Here is a 24,248-nt window from a genome sequence, read left to right on the forward strand (position 1 = left end):
ACATTTGGCAGGTGGCCACCGTTAACTCCCCAACCTGCCAGTCACACAAAGATTAATTAAGCAGGAGGTTGGAGGGTTTGCTGCAACTGTTGTTCATAGTGCTCATTTCAGATTCAGCCAGTCAGGGTTGAAGACGCTGTGAAAGTCTTTCTAGTTTCACAGATGTGTAGATGTAAACAGTTATTTGTGCCAAATGACAACCAGGACTCATTTCGTGTTGGCTGTCATGGAGCCGTGAGGAGCTCCATCCAAACAGAAAGTGAAAATCAGATTCAGTCCCTCTGCTGAAGAGAGGGATGAATATTTATCAGTGAGGGTCAGATGGAGGGAGGAGAGGAAGAGGAGGATGATCAAAGGCACAGATCTGCTTTGTTCTGGGAGAGAGAGACAGAAAGAAAGACAGACAGAAAGATGGAGAGGTGAAGGAAGGAGAGAATAAAGGTGTTAAAGCAAACTGAGAGAGAAAACAGCAGCGTTCTGCCTCTTGTTATAATTCGGTGCGTCACTGCATAATTAGTTTGAAATTCTATGTTATTCTGAGCAGAGCAGCCACAGCGGAGTATCTCTGTAAATAAAGGAAGTAGTCCATTACTAGTCCACTGCTGTGCCACTGTAACATGTTCCCCGCACTGTTTCATGTCGCAATCAAATATTCTCCCCGGAGCGAAGAACACTGACGTGAAACAAACTGCCACTTTGACTGCATTAAGTCTTTCTGACTACTGAGGGTCAAAGCCAACAGGAAGAAGAAACAGCCCTGATGCTTCCCCGTGTCATGGACTGTATTATTCCCTGGGTTACTGACGGACTCTACCGAACTGTGATCAGCAGAAGTTGTTGAAGGTTTCTGCACCCAGGGAGCAAGATGTGCAGAAACTACTCAGGGCCGAAGAACTGCTGCAACTTCCTGTGTAGGTTTCAGGGAGGGAGAGATGAGGCGGCCATGTTTAATTACAGTATTCTGCTAACGAAGGAGCTGGATTTGGGTCATAATCAAAGATAATTCAGTTTAATTTCACATGAGTTATGATACAAAACTGAAAGCTGGAAATAGTTGCCCTTTTTCCCGACACGTCCTCACTGTGACCTCGTCACATGTCCACGTTTGGTCATGGACTTTCCACGTCCACATATGGCGTCCAAGGTACCCTGGGTGTGTTGGTTGTTGACGTTCTGGGACGCCGTGTCAACTTCAGCCTGTTACATGCATTGTCTGTTTTCAAAATACACTTCTGTTTTCACAGGAAATGTACAGTTTGCATACAGTCTCTTTCAAAATAAAAGCACTACGTCGGTACAACACCACCAACTGATGTTTTTTTCCTTCAACAACACACACGTGGTTACGTTTAGCCGACAAACACGTGGTTACGTTTAGCCGACACACACACGTGGTTACGTTTAGCCGACACACACACACGTGGTTACGTTTAGCCGACACACACGTGGTTACGTTTAGCCGACACACACACACACATGGTTACGTTTAGCCGACACACACGTGGTTACGTTTAGCCAACACACGCGTGGTTACGTTTAGCCGACACACACACACGTGGTTACGTTTAGCCGACACACACACGTGGTTACGTTTAGCCGACAAACACGTGGTTATGTTTAGCCGACACACACACGTGGTTACGTTTAGCCGACACACACACACGTGGTTACGTTTAGCCGACACACACACACGTGGTTACGTTTAGCCAACACACGCGTGGTTACGTTTAGCCAACACACACACACGTGGTTACATTTAGCCAACACACATACGTGGTTACGTTTAGCCGACACACACACGTGGTTACGTTTAGCCAACAAACACGTGGTTACGTTTAGCCGACACACACACGTGGTTACGTTTAGCCGACACACACGTGTGGTTACGTTTAGCCAACACACACGCGTGGTTACGTTTAGCCAACACACACGTGGTTACGTTTAGCCAACACACACACACGTGGTTACGTTTAGCCGACACACATACGTGGTTACGTTTAGCCAACACACATATGTGGTTACGTTTAGCCGACACACACACGTGGTTACGTTTAGCCAACACACACGTGGTTACGTTTAGCCGACACACACACGTGGTTACGTTTAGCCGACACACACGTGGTTACATTTAGCCAACACACGCGTGGTTACGTTTAACCGACACACACACACGTGGTTATGTTTAGCCGACACACACGTGGTTACGTTTAGCCGACAAACACGTGGTTACGTTTAGCCGACACACACACGTGGTTACGTTTAGCCGGCAAACACGTGGTTACGTTTAGCCGACACACACGCGTGGTTACGTTTAGCCGACACACACGCGTGGTTACGTTTAGCCGACAAACACGTGGTTACGTTTAGCCGACACACGCGTGGTTACGTTTAGCCGACACACACACACGTGGTTACGTTTAGCCGACACACACGTGGTTACGTTTAGCCAACACACGCGTGGTTACGTTTAACCAACACACACACACGTGGTTACATTTAGCCAACACACATACGTGGTTACGTTTAGCCGACACACACACACGGTTACGTTTCGCCGACAAACACACGTGGTTACGTTTAGCCGACAAACACGTGGTTACGTTTAGCCGACACACACATGTGGTTACATTTAGCCGACACACACACACGTGGTTACGTTTAGCCGACACACATACGTGGTTACGTTTAGCCGACACACATATGTGGTTACGTTTAGCCGACACACACACGTGGTTACGTTTAGCCGACACACACGTGGTTACGTTTAGCCAACACACACACACGTGGTTACGTTTAGCCGACACACACACACGTGGTTACATTTAGCCAACACACGCGTGGTTACGTTTAGCCGACACACACACACGTGGTTACGTTTAGCCGACACACACGTGGTTACGTTTAGCCGACAAACACGTGGTTACGTTTAGCCGACACACACACGTGGTTACGTTTAGCCGACAAACACGTAGTTACGTTTAGCCGACACACACGCGTGGTTACGTTTAGCCGACACACACACACGTGGTTACATTTAGCCGACACACACGTGGTTACGTTTAGCCAACACACGCGTGGTTACGTTTAGCCGACACACACACACAGATGAAACTCAGAGTAAAGGAAGTAGTCACAGCAGCTGCTTCAGTTAACTAACGAACTCCAGACTAAATATGGCTGCCTTGTTAATCCACTGTATCACATGTGTAGTTTGACATGCCTACTGTCCATGTTGTGGTCTGATGGTGTGGTCCTGTCTGTGTTCACAGGATAACGATCTCCTCTCTGTTTTCAACACAGGACTTTTATTTCACTAACTATTCATTTCATGTACGTCACATTATTGAAATATGATCACTATATTCTGTAGTCGCCCCCACGAGTCAGCGCACAGCAGGCAGCAGGCTGACAGCTGACCTCTACAGATGAGGAGGAGGAGGAGGAGGAGGAGGAGGAGGAGGAGGTGTCATGTGCAGCGAGACAAAAGCCCAGTGTAGCAGCTGGATTTATTTCAAACCCCCGCAAATTATAAATATGAAGACTGAGAACCAGTTTTTTTTGTATGTGTTCATTTCCTCTGCTGACAACACTCAGTTAATAAAAGACATTTTAGCTTTACATCACAAACGAGCCAGAAAACAGGTTTGTAAACAGCAGAAAGCAGCAAGGAGGTGGTTACTCCTTTCTTTATATCTCTAACTTCTTCAGTCTGTCTATCAGACTCTGTGCAGACCACACTTAGATCGATGCTTGGATGGAGACAGACAGAGTATTTTATGGCGGCCTGGGTGACCTTGACCAGGGTGTGTATGCTGATTGTAACCGTTCCCATCAAACACAAAAGATGTTGGTTGGTGTCAGTGAGGTTTGGGGCAGTCTTGTGACAGGCATATGATCAAGAGAGTCAAAGCACACTATGGTGATGGATGAGTATGTTCAAAATGTGTGCACACTCCATGCAACAGTTTGTCAGAGCAGCTGCAGGACTGAGCAACACAGTGGCGTATGGTAGTCACGACGGGCACCGGTGCAAGCGCTTAAACCAGGGGTGTCCAAACATTTTTGAATGGGGGCCAGATACTGTATAACAAGGTGAAAATACCTGGGGGCCAACTGATTCTAGCATCAAATGGGTTTAAAAAAAAAAGTGAGACAAATGCAACCATTTAGATTTTTTAATGAACTCTACGTGATGCCTGTCTGCAGACTGTATGATAGTCCTGTCACTGTGAGGTGAAGGGTAAAAATGGGACGTGATCTTGCCCGATTAACCATTATTGTGTAAAGGGCCACCAGTGGTATATTTTGAAAGTCAAGCTGAGGGCCGATTAAAATGGGCCAGACTTTGGACATGCCTGGGTTAAACTAACTACAACTTGTATATAACAAAAATAAGAAAGTATTCATTCAATTTAATGTGTTTATAGTTTATGTAAAGTAAACATATTTTATTGTAGAATGGATTACTGCCGAGGCGGCACGTTGGTGTGGTGGTTAGCACTGTCAGCGTGGGTTCTCTTCAGGCACTCCAGCTTCCTCCCACAGTCCACAGACATGCAGGTTAACTGGTGACTCTAAATTGTCCGTAGGTGTGAATGTGAGTGTGAATGGTTGTCTGTCTCTATGTGTCAGCCCTGTGATAGTCTGGCGACCTGTCCAGGGTGAACCCTGCCTCTCGCCCGATGTCAGCTGGGATAGGCTCCACCCCCCGCGACCCTCAAGAGGATGAAGCGGTTAGAAGAAGGAGATGAAGAAGATTACTGCCGACACAAAAAAGAAGTGGAGATGGGTTTGCATTTCCGACGGCATACACAGCAGTCGGCCCCACTTTTTAATCTAACATGAGGTCTTTTAACGTGGGTGTATCTCTGACGTGGCAGTCTGAATGAGTTACAGAGCCTGTTCTCTGGCCAATGTGCTGCCCAAGTCCCCCTTAAAACATAAAATGTCCCGTCACTACTTCCTGGCGTCGATAAATTAAAGGGATATTCAGATGTTTTGAAGTGGGGTTGTATGAGGTACTGATCCATAGTCAGTGTGTTACCTACAGTAGATGGCTGTCAGCACACCACTAGTTTGGAGAAGCAGGCTGGAGTCTGACATGGAAACTGAGCAATGTCCTGTATCCAGTATCAGTTTAAATGTACACTATATTTGGAATATCATTGCTTTAGGGACAGGGATTTCCGACGAGGAACTGAAGCTGTTATATCGCCCTCTTCTAAGCCAGACTCCATACAGAAAAACAGTGATTTAACATCACTGATCACAGGAGCTGCTGGTCTACTGCTGCCTCCATCAGTGTGTTAGTTTGTGTTATTGTGTGACTTCTGTGTTTTAAAGGGTTAATTCAGATTCACCAAAGTCACACAGTAACACAAACACACTAACTGATGGAGGCAGCAGTAGACCAGCAGCTCCTGTGATCAGTGATGTTAAATCGCTGACTGACATCTCCTGTAGGGAACACACTGACTGTGGATCAGTACCTCATACAAGTCTACTTCAAAAAATCTAAACCAGCCCTTTCAGTGTTGGATCAATGCTTCTCATTGTGACAGTTTATCAGGCATATCAATATTTATTTTGTGAGTTAGCAAAGCTAAAAAATAAGAATAAAAAGTGGGTGGATTTGATATTACTCTGTAGCTCTCAGTGTGGTGTGCAGTTTTCACAGTGTGCTGGATGGAGCGGTGACCCCTCCAGAAAAGTTCTTGTGAGCCGGTGTTTCTTCCACCAGACAATCCTGTGTGTATGTCGGTGTTGTCCGAGGTGATATCTGTGCTCCTGCTCAGCATTCATCCATCTGTCTCTGGTATTTTCTTGGCTTTCACTAAATCTTTTGGAGAGACCTCCCTGCGTCTCTCCGTCTCTCTGCTTCCTGACTCATCATCATTCCTCCTGATGTCGGACTTTTCTCTCTCCCAGTCCTCCGCCTCAGCAGTCTTTCGGGTTCAGCTTTGCATCGTTTCCGTTTTTGGCTTCCAGAGCTTCCCTCCGCAGTTTACGAACCCCACCCACGATGCACGCACGTAGCCACGGCAACAGCAGAACCATGGCAACCCAAGTCAACTTCCCCGGCAGAAATGGCCGACCCACCGGAGACTTTCCTTTTTTCTATGTTTTAATGAGGCTGAAACAGGATGAGAGATGACAGAGCGGCTAATGAAGACAAAGCGTGTTGTAGAAACCACAGAAGTCATCATTTTTAATTATTCCAGAGGAGGTAACAACTACGGAGGATTAGTTCTTTTCATTGAGGCTGTCACTGTGAAACTAAAAGTGTAGAATTAATTATATTTTCTATTTGTCAGGAGGCCTGAACAAACTGTACCAGCATGAAACCAATTTGATTAGAAGTGAAAACTTAGTGACCCACTTCTCTGGCTCCCATCCAGCCAGGATAAAGGCTAAAATCCTTTCAGAGCATGAGAAGAGAAATCAAATGTAAACTGTCATGTTTAATGAAAGACGAGCTCAGCTGCAGTTTGTCTGACAGAGGGAAAAATCAAAGAGCTAAAAAAGTGATTTTACTGCAGTTTGATCAGAACGCTCAATAATTAAGCAGTGAAATCACTAAATGCTCATTTGATCCGCAGCTTTTTCAGCACATTGAACACGTCTCCGTGGTTACACGGAGCACACGACTGTCTTTATAGTGCTGAGCTGAGGTTATGACAGCGTGCAGCGCCACACAGGTACAATCCATCACATGCAGCCATTTCACCATATCATGTACCTGATTACAAGTAGCATTAAAACAGCACAGAAATACTCTGTTACAAATGAAATAAACCTTAAGTAAAAAGTGTGAGTATTACAGTATACTTAAAGGAATGATCACTTGTCAGCTGCTCAATCTTAAGGCTGCTGTGAAACTGCGACTACTTAGGCGAACAAAGTTTATCTTGGGTGCGTCGGTACGATGGACAATCAAGAGAGGACGGCAGAGGAGACACCTGCACACCTGAGCTGGACAGCTGCAAAAAGGTTCACAGGCCCGTGTGCAGTTTAATGCAAGTCTCATCTTGTCTTATTCGGTCATATGATCAGTACTTGACAAAACTTTACTGTTTAAACTGGGGCGGTCAAAATATCACAGAAAAAGTAATGCATTAAAAAAATAAACACTGATTAATCGCACTCTGTGTTGCCCTTTGTCCCGGTGTGTCACTGAAGGCCACAATGTCTTTGTCACATTACATTTAAAAAATGCCCAGATGGAACTGTTGATAGGAGCACCGTTCTCTGCAGGAAGGAATTATTAGCTCCTTTTACACTGCCAGATTTTTGGTGAATGTTGGGCCGTTTTGCCGCCAAGCTGCGAGCGTTTAGACACACAGAGTCAGATTGGCGAGTTGATCCGAGGTGCCCAATTTTCCGCCTCGTAGGGTAGACATATTGGTGGAACCCTTTTAGTTTAAACAGACCGAGGCGGCCTTCTGCAACGGGAGGGGCTGTTGATGACTTGTGGGAGGAGCTGTTGATGACTTGTGGGAGGGGCTGTTGATGACTTGTGGGAGGGGCTGTTGATGACTTGTGGGAGGGGCTGTTGATGACTTGTGGGTGGGGCTGTTGATGACGCCGCACGTGTGAGCTACTGGCGGCAATATTTCCCCCTAAAGCCTACACTGCATGTTCAAATGTGCACTTGATGTATGAATTTTCAGAACAGAAATGTAAATGAAAATATATAGTGTGTCTCTTGTTACAGAAGCAAAATAGCTCAAAATTTTAAAGTTGACCAGTTCCTGAAAAACTCAACCTTATTCAAACCCCAAAAATGTTGACACTGTACGTTTCTGCAACCCGAGACGTGTGCATGTTATTTTGTTGAGGCACAAAACCACCTGTGTCTCCAAGTGGTCTTATTGTTGGTGCCGTTGTTGCAAAGACAACGGGATCATTATCTGTTTCCCTGAGAGCAGCAATGATCAACAACACAAGACAAAAGCCTCCATTTGTTAATTCCTTCAGTCTCTAATGGAGACATGAGAGCAGGTAGAGATGGTGCCAGCCTGACTGGATCACCTGTCAGCTGTCATGTTCCTCTGAGATCGTACCTGCTGGCAGACAGTCACACACTGACAGAGAGGCTTATAGGGAACCAGTCTAAACACTGATGGTGTCGTTATTCTGCAGCCATTAGTCTGTGCCGTTAACACTGACTTTACTATGATGAAGCAAAGACGTGTCACTGTGGTCACTGGGTGCAGGATATATAATGTCAGGTGACCACTCTGCATGTGTAATGAAGCCTCTTCATCAGCCACTGACATGAAATTGATTGTTATGTAAATGAAGAATATGTGCAGCATTAATATTTGGCTCTGATCCATATTCTTAACATATTATTGTACCTACACTGAACACAGACAGCGAGGTCGCTCTGCAGGCTGAACTCAGATTGAGCTGTTGAACATTACCTCACACGCCTCGTCATGTGAGCACAGCTTCATCTGGCGGTGTTTGTTCTCCGCCGAGCGCAGCGTGTCTCCAGTGTGACTGGAGCTCTGCCTCAGGGAGCTGAACCGACCGCCTGTTGAGCCAGGCAGTGGCAGCAGCTCAACAGCCTGCCAGCTCCCACAGGGTGGTCGGTTTGAATCCCTGCCCAGACACAGACTCAACCCGCCAGGAGGAGAGGGGAGAGTTAGTATGCATGTGTGGACACATTCCTCTGCTCAGCCCGTTATATTTATTCAGGATTATAGTTCAGTCTGAGGCAAGAGTTCATTTAGTTATTAAAAGATATCAGACGCTGAAGAAGAGAATAAAAAATTATTCTGAGATGTGAACGATTTGTCCAGAATGTCATTTAATAAAAGGCAGAAAGGTTTTATTTTAAAGAGCTGAGAACTGGACAAATAGATAAAATATAATAGACAGAACCATCCGTTCATTTTCATCTGCTTATCCGGGGCCGGGTCGTGGAGGCAGCAGGCTGAGCAACACTCTCCAGCTCCTCCTGGAGGACCCCGAGGTGTTCCCAGACTAGATGAGATCTATAATCCCTCCAGTGAGTTCTGGGTCTGCCCCGGGGCCTCCTACCAGCTGGACCTGTGCCGAACACCTCTACCAGCAAATATAGACAGGAGGTCTGCGTCACTGCAACATGTAGTTACATTTTTGGGGAGATGCATGTTGAGCTCTACATCGACGCAGACCTTACGCTGTCGGTACAACGTCGATCTGACACAGAAGTATAAATCTTGCTTAACTGTGCCGCCAAGCAAACAGCGTCTTGGTGCACCAGATCTAATGTGCCAAGTCACAAATAGATTGGACAACTTTGTCTGCCCCGAAACTTGCACAAATACAGTAGAAAGAAACCATGTAATTCTTAAATGCACCCACAAATGATAAAATGAAGCCATAACTGCTGCCAAGGAAATAATGTTTCGGTGCTCCTGTGCTTTTTGCACATTTTTAACCTCTCTAACTCCACCAGGACGCCGACATCCTCGCTCCCCCCTCCTCTGTTAAATGGTATCTCCCAGGCGCACTACATCATCAAACCATGTGATGTTTGGTATTGCTGGATTCAGGAAGCTCTCGACTTTTCAAAAATGACATCGTTTTTCTTTTATTTATTATGTATTTCACACCAGAGCAGCCTAAACATACAAAGTCCACAATCACCATGAGTGGTGACAAGTCATGTCATGCCGTTTTTCGACGGGAAGGATTACTCGCGATCTTATGTGGAGCTGTTAGCGGGGACTTAGCTGGTTTATAAAAGGAAAGAGTCTCACTCCTACCACTATTTTTGGCTGAGATATACCGTCTAGAAAGTGGGATCATAACTTTCACCTTTCATATGGCTTTATTTGGTGATATTTTATGGTGTTTCTGTGTCATAAACAACATCAGCTATCATAATCACACCTGATTTCAATAAGGTACAATGTTTGAAGCTGGCTGAGTGTTGTTTGATCACTGATAGTACTGTTTTGAAGCCGAGTGACCCACTTGTCATTTGGAGCTCCGCCTGGATCTTTTCATGGTAAAAACACTGTAGAATGGTCATACTTTGAGCAGTCTTCTTCAAATTTGAAACAAGTGTTCATTGATAGTGTGCCTACAGCCCCACAGTGTCATTTACCTGCTCAGATGAAGCCACAGACAGTTATTCATCCTGAAACACATTTTTTATTTTATTTTAGGCAAAATCTTCAACTTTTTACTGACTTCAGAGGCCCATTACTCTGTCTCTGTATCACCTAGAGTGTTTCTGACACTTTCACAAGAAACTTCAGGGAGTTTTCTTTCTGGCAAGACCTCATGCATGCATGTAGTCAGAGCGGTTCAGAAGCTACAGACATTTTAATTTGGGTATGTCATTTTAGGCGTTTTTGCTACAGAATGGGGGTGGAGTATTAAATCAGCTAACATCAGACATTTGGTGCAAACTGTCCCCTGTTTGTGCAATAAGCTTTATTACAGAACCAGTCCGATATATTGGCACCGGTAGCCACTGGAGATGGGCACCGAAACTCGGTATCAAACGGGCCCTGGGGCAGAATTAAGCTCTGACATTAACGGTTCTGCTATCGGTGTTGGAGAAATTCAGAAGATATATTTCTTTTTTATTTAGGTTACATAGACGTTGTCTTGCACAGTTTTTATCTCAGCAACTCTGTTTCTAATTTGCGGTAAGATTAAGACATTTGACAGTGATGCATTTTTGCTGTTCAAAACGAGCTCTGAAGTTTGGTTACACGTTACAAGAGTTGATGTCGGCACTGCTTGTTGCCACAAGTTCAACAGCTGCATGTGACGGCAGAAACACGAGCGATCTTTAGAAACATCCAGTGAAAGTTTATCACATACAGGCGGGAAAATGCACCGTTTTCAACTGCCTAGCTCGTAGTTCATCTCTCGTTAGTCTGTCCACCTCCTGTATGTTATTGTCTATAATAGTAATGTATTCAGGTTTCTGAGGTTTCTGCCAATTTTTTCCTGTTAAAGGTTTTTTTGTGGAGTTTTGTTTGATCCACTGTGAGGGTCTGAGAACAGAGAGATGTTGTACGTTGAGGCAAACTGTGATTTGTGATATTGGGCTTTGTAATACAATTAAAAATTTAGATTAAATTTAATAATAATAATAAATTACAAGAATAAAGTCGTAATATTACGAGAATAAGGTTGTAATATTACGAGAATAAAGTCATAATATTACGAGAATAAAGTCGTAATATTGCAAGAATAAGGTTGTAATATTACGAGAATAAAGGCGTAATATTACGAAAATAAAGTCGTAATATTACAAGAATAAAGTCGAAATATTCTGAGAAAAAAAGTCATAATATTACAAGAAAAAAGTCAGAATATTACTAGAACAAAGTCGTAATATTACGAGAATAAGGTTGTAATATTACGAGAATAAAGTCATAATATTACGAGAATAAAGTCGTAATATTGCAAGAATAAGGTTGTAATATTACGAAAATAAAGTCGTAATATTACAAGAATAAAGTCGAAATATTCTGAGAAAAAAAGTCATAATATTACAAGAAAAAAGTCAGAATATTACTAGAATAAAGTCGTAATATTACGAAAATAAAGTCGTAATATTACGAAAATAAAGTCATAATATTACGAGAATAAAGCCATAGTATTACAAGAAAAAAAGTCATAATATTACTAGAATAAAGTCGTAATATTACAAGAATAAGGTCGTAATATTACTAGAATAAAGTTGTAATATTCCGAGAAAAAAAGTCATAATATTACAAGAAAAAAGTCGTAATATTACAAGAATAAGGTCGTAATATTACTAGAATAAAGTCGTAATATTATGAAAATAAAGTCGTAATATTACAAGAATAAGGTTGTAATATTACTAGAATAAAGTCGTAATATTACTAGAATAAAGTTGTAATATTACAAGAATAAAGTCGAAATATTCCGAGAAAAAAAGTCATAATATTACAAGAATAAGGTCGTAATATTACTATAATAAAGTCGTAATATTACGAAAATAAAGTCGTAATATTACAAGAATAAAGTTGTAATATTACGTAGGCTGAGACAACGGCTCCAAATTATCAGCGTCTTCACAGAGTTGGTGGGAACTGAAGCACATGTATGACGGGGGTCACGCCCAGAGTTCCTAGTGATCATGGCGGCAGTGATTGTAGCCAGGCGAAGACTTCGTCATGCCAGGAAGGTTCATGGGTGAATAATCCTGGAGGATTTGTTTTCTTTCTCTGTTCTTCTTCTCTCTGCGTTCACACTGCACATTTATCCTCCCAGCTGCAAAACATCAGCGACACTGAACTTTGAGACGGGGCGGACAGTGGATACAAGTGATGTGCAGTTAATGTGGGTGTGATCCATTCTTTGTGAATTCACCCCTAAGTGTAAAATGTTACTCGTCAAATTTAGCGACACTGAAGTACAACAGTTAAGTCAAAGAAGAGAAACAGCAATACCTCCAGTTTATAGCAGGGCAGGCAGAGATCTGCATTATATCTTTATTGTTCTTTGGCACCTAAATCACAACATATGCTGCGAATGGACAAACTAAATGAATCTCAGCAGCACGACACAAACACACTAATAAACTCTTCACAGTATATTAACAGTAGCTTGTCATGGCTGGATATGAAACAGAAATGTAACTGCAGAATGAAAGCACACGTTGCTGCGCTGATGGTTACAGACTGGAAACATGTTTTTAATCAGGCCCTTACGTCTATTTACCTGTTTCCACTTTGAGGGTTTTACAGTTTTATCTTTAAAGTGTTTGCACGCAGCGTCTCCACCACCTGCTACTGACTGATTATCAGCCGCCTGCGCTTCCCTGAAGTGGGTTTCCATACATGCAGCCTCTCATTCGCTTTTAGGCTGACGCCAACCGCTCCTCTTTCACTTTAAAGACAGTCGTGTTTCTGATGCTCTGTGAGAGCCCATGGGTTTGAACCTGTGACATTACCTGTCCCAGTTTAGCCCCAGTTGGTTCCAGTAAACACTTTGAGTGAGTTTTTAGTCACAGACATTATTTCCCATCCTGCTCCTGGTGGGAAATATTACACCAGACTCCAAGATGACATTTGAAATATTCCTCACGTGTGTGTGTGTGTGTGTGTGTGTGTGTGTGTGTGTGTGTGTTCCATGTTTTTCTCCTCACTGACTTGGTCAATCCATGTGAAATTTGGCACAGTGGTAGAGGGTCATGGGAGGATGCCAATGAAGCAATATTACATCAATTGGCCAAAGGGGGGCGCTATAGCAACCCATTGAAATGTCAAACTTTGAATGGGCATATCTCATGCCCCGTATGTGGTAGAGACATGAAACTTTGCACAGAGATGCCTCTCCTCATGAGGAACACATTTGCCTCAAGAACCCATAACTTCCGCTTATATAGATTTTCCGCCATTTTGAATTTGAAGTTGGAAAACTTACTAAAACTGAGCTTCTATAAGGCAATGAATATTGCGGAGGGCGTGGCTCATCACATAAAGGTGTATAACATCTCAAGGGTTTCACCCATCACCACGCAACTTTGTAGGCATATGACCACACATAATCTGAGGGGACCCCTCCATTATTGACCCCATCAAACAAAATGGGGGCGCTAGAGAGCTCATTTCTTATCTAGGCCTAACCGCCATATGGATTTTTACTAAACTTGGTAGATATGTAGAACAGGACGCCTCAAGGTGACTGGAGAAATTTAACTCTAATTGGCAACTGGGTGGCGCTATAACAACAGAAAAATGCTTCAAAATGGCTAAAATGCGACCGATCGCTGTGGCTCCCCCTGTGGACCAATGTCAATATAATCCATAAAGATAAACTGAATTTGTGTGTAAGAACTTTATGTGATGAGATGTAGCTCCACAACACCGTCACTTCTACACACCACAGGTGACCAGGTGGATTATAAGTTTCTTTATTGCACAGTTCACTCCTGTGACACAGTGATGAGAGGAAATAAACACTGGTCTCAGAATAACAGTCAGAGCGCGCTCCTCATCGCTCAGTGTGGCTCAATGAACAAAAATATATGGATTTGGTGTTGGTGTCATACCTCCTCTATTCATTAAGAACAAACATACATAAAAAAGAAAAAGATATAAACAAATTTTGCATAACTGAACAAGAGTTTCAGATGAAGCTGTGATACAAATGTCACATGTGGTGATCTGATAAAAATTTCCAAAAGGAGCAGTTTCTGGTGTGCAGACCTGTTTTTGTATTTTTGTATTTAATCTTGTGTCCAGCACCCAGTATCTATTGTTTCTGGATGTGCATGCTGTTTTTTTGAGTCTTCAGAAATGTACAGTTTCCCAAAATCAAAATGTATTTACAAGATGAAATGCATCACAAATGAATCAATGAAGTGTTGAGAGTCACTTGAATCAACACTTGTTCACAGTCCAAGAGAACTGAGACTTGTTCACGTTCACCTCCCTGGAGTTCCCCACATGGTCTGCTGCTCCCCTGCAGTGCCAGATGGGAAATGTTTAACGGTGCTACCAGAGCTTTAAATGTTCGTACATGAATCATAACCTCAGGAATAAATAGGTGTGAATGTGTAATTTAAAAAAGTATTTAAATGACTTTTTGATAGCCTACAGATTGCTGACGGCGAATGGCTAATAATAAAGTGGCTAACGTTAATGTGTGCCGCTGGGCAGGCTAACATTTATGTTAAATGTTTAATACTTTAATGATGTTAAAACAGGAGCTTTACTAACCTCTTGAAACTCCTCATAAAGACGGAGGTGTTGGTCCTGAAGATGCTTTGCCAAGTTTGTTGTGCTGCTCGACTTCAGCCAGCATGTTGTAGCAGTGTTTGCTCATTGACATTCTCAGTGTTGCTCTGGTTGTTTGCCTCGAATGGAAAACACTTCCAAACAGCACTTTTGCTTTTTTCATTTTCGACTCAAACTGGTGGCGAGGGCTCTGCAGCAGCAGCAGCACTGCCATGTGAGGTTAGCTTTATGCCGGCGACGCAGCCCAGCTGACGGTGATGTGCACAACAGCTGACATATTCAGCTGCAAGTGTAGGAAGTGGCTGAGTGTCAATGAGGAGGCAAAGAAGGCAAGTGGATATCATATCTAAATCTTATTGTCAATATCGATCAGTATCTGAGTATCAGTTTGCAGCTGCTTCCTGTTTGGTGCTGGAGAGAGCACAGCCATTGGTTGTTGACAATGTTCGTGTCACTGAACTTCAGTATCTGCATGAGCCAAGAATGGAAACAATATTAAACATGGTTGATTTTGTCAACTCATCCTCACTGTGACATGGACTTTCCACATATGACGTCCAAGGTCCCCTGGGTGTGTTGGTTGTTGACCCTACTCACACTTTTGCTGCCGTAACTTTCGTTGATGTCCATGTTTCCCCCGATGCTGCCATGTGAAAGAACGTCTTTTTCGTCAGTATCTGACACAGGAAGTCACTGACCAAGCAGCGGTTTTAAACAACTTCAGAGGGAGTCTTGGTCGACAACTCTGACTCACACCTGGCTTTTTATCCAAAGCATCGGCAGCTGGCAGCAGATGGCGGGTTTGTTGATTCCCTGGAACTTTACAGTGACGCTTAGCGCCTCCTTTACCGAGTCCTTTTCCTCCTTCACCACTGCCTCTCATCTTCTCTGATTAGCACTGTGTTCCATAGATCTTATTTTCACGTCAATGAATTTGACCGGCTCGAGTTGCAAAGAGGGTTGTAGTGTTTGTGTTTTAAACCTGTTTAAATATAAGTTATTATATGGCTGTTTAAAACATTACGACCGGGAGTTGTTCCAAATTGTGGCCGTTAAAGAAAAAGTCTACCTAAACAGTTGTTGGTTATATCTGACACTCAAAGGCAGGTCACCAGCCGACTGATCGGTACGTCTCTAGTGCCTTTTCTGTTAACAACTGAAATTACCAATTCTCTCACTTATTCTCACTCTGACCGCGTCACATGTCACCATTTGGTCATAGACTTTCCCTGTCAACGTTATGGGAAGCGAACCCCAGCCTCCTAGGTGAAGGTTGGAGGTTGTTGGATCCATCCACCACCCACTTTATTTGGACTTTAGCCCCTTTACTTTGGTTGCTGTCCTGCTGCATTTCTCCCTGATGCAGCCACCGTCCACGTAAGATGCCAACGTGAAAGGATGACTTTTTCTGTCGGTTTCTGACACCGGAAGTTTCTGACCAATCAGCTGTTTTCGACGACGTCGGAATGAGGCTGGGTTGATTTTGTCAGAACGTCAAGTCAAGAAAAGGACTGATCTTTATGATCACCTCGCACCAAACCACCGAGAGCACAGGAGCACAACTCTTATGATTTTGGAGGAAATTCGTCTGCGACAGGGAAACTTCTTGAGAAGTTGTTTGGCAGACTTCACTCTAATTGCACACAGGCCAGTTTTGTTGTTGGTGTGAGGATGGAGTGTTTTGTGCTTTATGTGGACAGACTTGTGACTTTGAGCAACATAATTAAAGTTGACTTGTTTCAACTGCAGAGCGAAGTGATGCAAATAGGACTTAAACACACTCACACACACTCTGTCTCTCTCCACTTTACATACACACTTTGATCAGCTGAAGGACAATTTAGTGCCGAAACACAGAGTGCTGCCAAATATGCAGAGTAACACACACACAGTGCTGAGGTAAGCAGTGTGTGTGTGTGTGTGTGTGTGTGTGTGTTTGTGTGCGTGTGCTTCCTGCTTTAATGACGGTTTAAAGTGAATTTCGAGGTAAACTTTATTTTTTAAGATCGTCTGCCACCCGCTCTGCAGCCGAAGCTTCAGAGGAAACGATCAGACTCAGAAACAAAGCTGGCAGAGACACACATTTGTTCCCAAACGTTACACCGTTTTCATTCAGGCGGTGTTGCCAGGAAACAGCCCGGGTCCAAATGCATTACTCTTGTGGCCATACGTTTCACTATCAGCAGAGTTCAGTCTATTTTCTATGTGCTCCGCCTTTATTAAACTTCACTGTTGCTTCGCCCTGACGAGGCTCCGAGGCGCTCGGAGGAACACACTCTCAGTCCAATCAGGTGGTAGCCTGCTGTGTAAATGAGCGCTGCTTTTTGTCACACTTTGGAGCAACATTGCCAGTTGCCCGCCGGTGTTGCTGATAAATAAGAGCTGCTTCGTGGGGTCGACTGAGGACAGGCGCTGCGCTGGCCTCGGCTGGTTTGGAGTCATCAGGTGGAGAGCAAGTCAGTCCTTCAGGAGGAGCAGGAGTCTTCTCTCTGCTCTTAATCAAAGCTAGACTCTGTTTTTAACTTTCTCAACACTATGATTTGTTGTAGTTAAAATGTTATTCAGTGTCTGTGTGACATTTGGGATTTTAGTCAGGTACGGCTCCAGGGAAGGAACACCAACACTTTGGTTCAGACCAGAATATCTTAACAACTGTTGTGTTGCTATGATGTTTTATTCAGACATTCATGGTCCTCATAGGATGAACCGTAATAGCTTTGGTGATCCTCCGACTTTCCATCATCATCCTCACTGTGACCTCGTCACATGTCCACGTTTGGTCATGGACTTTCCACGTCCACATATGACGTCCAAGGTACCCTGGGTGTGTTGGTTGTTGACGTTCTGGGACGCCGTGTCAACTTCAGCCTGTTACATGCATTGTCTGTTTTCAAAATACACTTCTGTTTTCACAGGAAATGCACAGTTTGATACAGTCTCTTTCAAAATAAAAGCACTACGTCAGTACAACACCACCAACTGATGTTTTTTCCTTCAACAACACACACGTGGTTACGTTTAGCCAACACACACACGTTTAGCCAACACACACATTGGGTGGGCTTAGCAAAAAAGTACACTTTGGCTTTACAATCTTACAGGAAGTGAACACTGGCCTCCTGGTTGAAAGACGCTGGTTGTTAGACCCACCCACCCTACTCACTCTACCTCTACCTTAACTTCCATTGTTGTCCCGCCGTGTTTCTCCATGATGCTACCGGGTACCATTAAACAGTAACAGCAGGCAGCTGTGTATCATGCCGACGTTAAAGGATGGCTGTTTTTGTCAGTGTCTGACGCCTGAAGTCGCTGACCGAGCGCTGGTTTTTGACGAGTTTGGAATGAGACTGTGTTGGACTGTTAATCTTGCACCATCGTCAGAGCAACACTTTAATGTGTTCAGTGGTGCATGACCAGATACCTGCAGAACTAATGACTTTCACATCAGCCTCAGCTGGACTCTGTCTTTACTGTTAATTAGTGAATGTTAGCATCAGGAGTGTCAGTGGTTAATCAATCATCAGTTAACAACAAGAAGTTTTTTTTCACAGTTTTAGATGTCTGTCTGTCTTCTGTTTTGCTACCCTTCAGTTTAGTAGCAGTATTAGCGTTACAGCTCTTCCTAACTGGACATGATGCTGACGAGCAAGTTTCCCAGTGATGATGTACGTACCTGCTCTGTGCGTTAGCAAACAGGCTAGGTGACGTGTCGCTTGTTTGAAAAACTTTGCACACCTCCAGCTTGTTTTCAGACCAACAGCAAGCCGTCACCTGGGTTCAATCAGGGCTCCATAGACTCCCTGAATGTAGTGATCACTCATAGTATATCTGACAGTTTTCCAGGCTCCTTCTGCCAGAGTTCACTCGCTCACTGAATGTTAGAAAGTAGTAGCTTATTTCTGTCATTTTCCAACTTATATCAAATATACACAAGGGAAAAAAATGACTAATATTTCCACAGCAACACCATCCTGTGCCATCAGCTAACTCCTGTTCCACTGACGCGCACTGCAGAGCAGCTAACTAACTGTTGTGGACCTGAGGGTGGGCAGGGGGCGCCATGTTTCCACATGTTAATGTGGAGAGCCGGCCGTCTGTCAGCAGAGCAAACACAACTGGTTCCAATCAGCTGAAGTCTTGTTCCTCTGAGCAGAGGCGTAGATCTGAAGGGGGACGCAGAGGACACGTCTCCCTCTATGTTTAGAACATGCACATTTGCCTGCTGATGAAAACATGAAAGCAGCAGAGGACTTCACAAAATAAAAACGTCTCCCCAGCACTGACATGAACCCACACCTCAGCCTCTGAGACATGTTGGACCATGAAAATGTTTCCTCAGTGTGAAAGCTCCACTTGTCTCTGAGCCAGTTTAATTTGATTTGGACATTTGATCTGTTAAACACACCACCTGATTCTGTCTGCAGGAGTTTATGAATATTTCAGAGGATATAATTATATCTGACAGAAACCACATGAAATAATTTCCTCTCTGTGTCTTTCAGTGGTTTGGTGATCTGGTGACTCCAGTGTGGTGGGAGGACGTCTGGTTGAAAGAAGGCTTTGCTCATTTCTTCGAGTACGTTGGCACCGACTTCCTCTTCCCAAAGTGGAACATGGTGAGTAAAGAACTGAAGTTTTATTCATGTGTTCATCATGCTCGTCAATCTTCCTACGCCAAGGTACTCAGAGAGTTTTTGTTTGTTTGTTTTTTTTGGTGGCACGGTGATGCAGTGGTTAGCACTGTTGCCTCATAGTAAGAGGGTTACTGGATTGAGCTCCAGGGTCGGTGGAGTTCACATGTTCTCCCTGTGTGAGTGTGGGTTTCCTGCACGTGCTCTGACATGTTCTCACACACGTGTGGTTACGTTTAGCCAACACACACACGTGGTTACGTTTAGCCAACACACACACACACACGTGTGGTTACGTTTAGCCAACACACATGTGTGGTTACGTTTAGCCAACACACACACGTGGTTATGTTTAGCCAACACACACACACGTGGTTACGTTTAGCCAACACACACACGTGGTTACGTTTAGCCAACACACACACGTGTGGTTACATTTAGCCAACACACACACGTGGTTACGTTTAGCCAACACACACACATGGTTACGTTTAGCCAACACACACACACGTGGTTACGTTTAGCCAACACACACACGTGTGGTTACATTTAGCCAACACACACACATGTGGTTACGTTTAGCCAACACACACACGTGGTTACGTTTAGCCAACACACACACGTGGTTACATTTAGCCGACACACACACGTGTGGTTACGTTTAGCCAACACACACACATGGTTACGTTTAGCCAACACACACACACACGTGGTTACGTTTAGCCAACACACACACGTGGTTACGTTTAGCCGATACACACAAGTGGTTACATTTAGCCGACACACACACATGGTTACGTTTAGCCAACACACACACACACGGTTACGTTTAGCCGACACACACACGTGGTTATGTTTAGCCAACACACACACGTGGTTATGTTTAGCCGACACACACAAGTGGTTACATTTAGCCGACACACACACATGGTTACGTTTAGCCAACACACAAACACGGTTACGTTTAGCCGACACACACACACACACACGTGGTTACGTTTAGCCAACACACACACGTGGTTACGTTTAGCCGACACACACACGTGGTTACGTTTAGCCAACACACACACACGTGGTTACGTTTAGCCAACACACACATGTGGTTACGTTTAGCCGACACACACACACACACACATGGTTACGTTTAGCCAACACACACACACGTGGTTACGTTTAGCCAACACACACACATGGTTACGTTTAGCCAACACACAAACACGGTTACGTTTAGCCGACACACACACACACACACGTGGTTACGTTTAGCCAACACACACACACATGGTTACGTTTAGCCGACACACACACGTGGTTACGTTTAGCCAACACACACACACGTGGTTACGTTTAGCCAACACACACACGTGGTTACGTTTAGCCGACACACACAAGTGGTTACATTTAGCCGACACACACAAGTGGTTACATTTAGCCGACACACACACACGGTTACGTTTAGCCGACACACACACACGTGGTTACGTTTAGCCGACACACACACACGTGGTTACATTTAGCCGACACACACAAGTGGTTACATTTAGCCGACACACACACACGGTTACGTTTAGCCGACACACACACACACGTGGTTATGTTTAGCCAACACACACGTGGTTACGTTTAGGAATAAAGAACAGGGTTTGGCTTTACAATCTCACAGGAAGTGAACACCGGCCTCCTGGGTGAAAATCTGTGGTTGTTGGACCCATCCACCAGCCCTCCCAGCCATACCACTGGGCACTGTAATGGCTGCGTATCATGCCAACAAGGACAGCTCTTTTTGTCTGTGTCTGACGCTGGAACTCAGTAACCAAGTACCAGTGTTCGATGACTTCAGAGTGAGACAGGCTTGATATGAACAATAATTCTGGTGGTGGAGTTGAAGAGTTTCTGCTCAGACATTCTTATATGGGTGGTTCTAGTAGTCCACAGAATGTGAGCTCCCTCAGGTCTGACACATTTTCTTTCTGGACTACATGCGCCAGAAAATCTAATATGTCCTTTGAAATAATGTCGGACATCCAGTCGTCTACTTGCTGAAGCCACTCACATCCCCTGGGCATTAATACCATTAATTCTGCTGCTGCCGCTCCGTCGTTAGCGGCTATAAAACTGCCCCACCAGTCATGTTATTGTTTAATGGTAACTGGCTGCGTATCATGATGTGAGAGGATGGTCTGACGCCAGAAGTCACTGACCAAGCGCCGGAATTTGATGAGTCCAGAGTGAGACCTGGTTGCTGTGATGCCCCCCCGCGGCCCCTAACAGGATAAGCTGTTCCAGAAAATGAATGAATGAATGTTTCCTTTTTTGCTTTTCAAATACTTCTTTAATTATTTGTGTGGGATCTTTTATTCAAGACAAACAGGAAATGTAGCTTTCAGTTCAGCATGTTGAAGCACAGTCAGATATTCCGAGCCTCCGTCTGCTCGCTCATGAAATTTAATTTTTCTGCCCTTCTGATGCGTCAGGTGAGTCAGAATTACAGCTCAAGGCTCCAGTTGGTCAGATATGAATTTGATTTTATTTCAGAGTAAAACATTTAAAAGTCTCCAGACACCAAACACAACACAAGCAGAAGACAAAACACCTGATTAAAAAAGAAAACCTACAATCCTGTCAAAGAGATAAGAACGCTCCCACCTGTTCAGGAGCAGAGCCTCTCTGTGTCAATAGGTTTTATTGGTGACGCTCAGGTTTTGGCACAAAATAATTCCCAATGGAAACTGTTGACGCAGGTCTGAGGATTATTCAGTGTAACTGGGACACTTTTTGTGGACCCTTTGAGTAACTTAAACAAACCCCATTCGGCTGCATTGTGTTCGAGGAGGTGGCAGAATAAATCTGGAAACGTCTGTACTGTTAGAGTCCACCACACAGGAGGAGAGAAATCTGTTTTTCTTTCATAATTTGATTCAAGTAATCTTTTTAAAACATATTTATTATTCTGTATTTTTCCTTTTGTGAACAAATTCTACAAAAAGCCCCAAAAACCAACCATGTGTCCGTCCGTCTTTCAGCACTGTCCCACTTCCTGTCTCCTTATTCATTGACTCCTACTGAGGACATAAATCTTTAAAAACGCCTTTCAAATACATACATCAACATATACACAACATTAATAGATTATAGTCTGTGTTAAATAAGATATGAAAAGTGCATTGGTTGAACAGGATATCAATTATTTAATCTATCAGCCTGCTGCTGTGGTGTGGTATAATTTTATTATTCCCAACAAATAAATCCCTAAAAGACCAAAACATACGTGTTAGTGTGTCTCTCAGATCTGAACCCAGAGGAACATCAGCACACCTTATGCTGTAAGGAGAGAAGTCAGCTATCAATCAATCAATCAATCAATCAGTCAATCAGTCAATCAAAATGTATTTATAGAGCGCATTTAAAAAGTGCTTTACAGTCAGACTAAGACACAACAAGAAATAACACACTGCAACAAAGACCACGTGTTACAGAGGAATGCTTCTCTCACACCGAGTTAAAAGCCAAGGAATAAAAATGTGTTTTAAGTCGTGATTTAAAAACAGGTAAGGAGGGGGCCGGCCTAATATGCAGCTAGTTTAGGGGCTGCTACTGCAAAAGCATGGTGTCCCCTGTGCTTCAGCCTCGATCGTGGGACCTCCAGAAGCAACTGGGCAGCAGACCTGAGTGACCTTGAGGGGACATGTTGCTGTAAGAGGTCAGAGAGACAGGGTGGAGCTAGCCCGTTTAGAGATTTGTAGGTAAATAATAACATTTCAAAATCAATTCTAAAACGAACAGGAAGCCAGTGGAGTGAGGCCAATATGGGGGTGATATGCTCACGCTTGTGTGCTCCTGTTAACAGACGAGCTGCAGCATTCTGGACGAGCAGCAGGCGTGAGAGGGAGGCCTGGCTAATACCAACATGAAGGCCATTACAATAGTCAAGCTGACATGAAATAAAAGCATGTATGACCTTTTCCAAATCTCTAAAAGGTAAGAAGGACTTGACTTTAGATAAAAGCCTCAGCTGGAAGAAGCTGGATTTGACAACCTGAAGTTACCCAATTTTTTTGCAGTAGGTTTTATGTATGGTTCCAGGAAGCCCAAGTCGATATGTGATACATCACAGGCGCCACTGGGTCCAAATAACAAAAGTTCAGTTTTGGCTTCATTGAAGCTTAAAACGTTCAGGGCCATCCAGGATTTAACATCCTGCAGGCAGTTCAATAGTGGTTTTAGAGAATTAGAATCTTTCTGGTTCAAGGGCAGGTAAATGTCAGTGTCATCTGCATAACAATGGAATGACATGCCATACTTCCTAAAAATAGTTCCTAAGGGCAGCAGGTTGAGGCAGAATAGAGCTGGCCCGAGAACAGAACCCTGAGGGACTCCACATGGGAGAGGCGCTGGGGAGGATAGAAAAACTTCTGTCGGACAGACAGGACCTGAACCAGTCCAGAGCAGTACCTCTAATGCCAACGCACTGTTCCAGGCATGAGATGAGCATACTGTGGTGTACAGTATCACAGGCAGCTGTGAGATCTAAAAGCAAGAGAATGGCAGAGTCCCCAGAATCAGTAGCAAGTCAAAGATAATTAAAACATTTTAAAAGTGCAGTGTCAGTGCTATGAAGGGCTTTAAAACCAGACTGAAATACCTCAAGGATGCCATATGAGTGTAAAGGAGCATGGTTGGAAACATCCAATCACATTGCTTCAAACTGCCATGTATGAGCCACAAACAGGAAGCTGAAGCTAAAGACTCACTTTGTAGAGTCCTGATGAAACATTCAGCAGTTTACATCAGCTCATGTTTAGACTCTGCCAGCGTTGGATACCTTTAAGCACCAGACCTGTGGTGCCATTTAAAGATCCACTGACTGCGACGTTCTTGGCCAACTCCGACT

General features: G+C 43.9%; 1 protein-coding gene across 1 annotated transcript in view; it reads left to right on the forward strand.

Moving 5' to 3' along the window:
• Nucleotides 1–24,248, forward strand: part of LOC117249410 (thyrotropin-releasing hormone-degrading ectoenzyme-like) — a 282,617-nt gene that overhangs the window by 174,054 nt on the left and 84,315 nt on the right. The window contains exon 6 of the mRNA XM_033615055.2: nucleotides 19,229–19,342. Within this exon, the coding sequence (XP_033470946.1) occupies nucleotides 19,229–19,342 (114 nt within the window). The remainder of the gene's footprint in view (nucleotides 1–19,228; nucleotides 19,343–24,248) is intronic.

The sequence above is a fragment of the Epinephelus lanceolatus genome, chromosome 23, assembly GCF_041903045.1.
Source record: "Epinephelus lanceolatus isolate andai-2023 chromosome 23, ASM4190304v1, whole genome shotgun sequence".
Lineage (NCBI taxonomy): Eukaryota > Metazoa > Chordata > Actinopteri > Perciformes > Serranidae > Epinephelus > Epinephelus lanceolatus.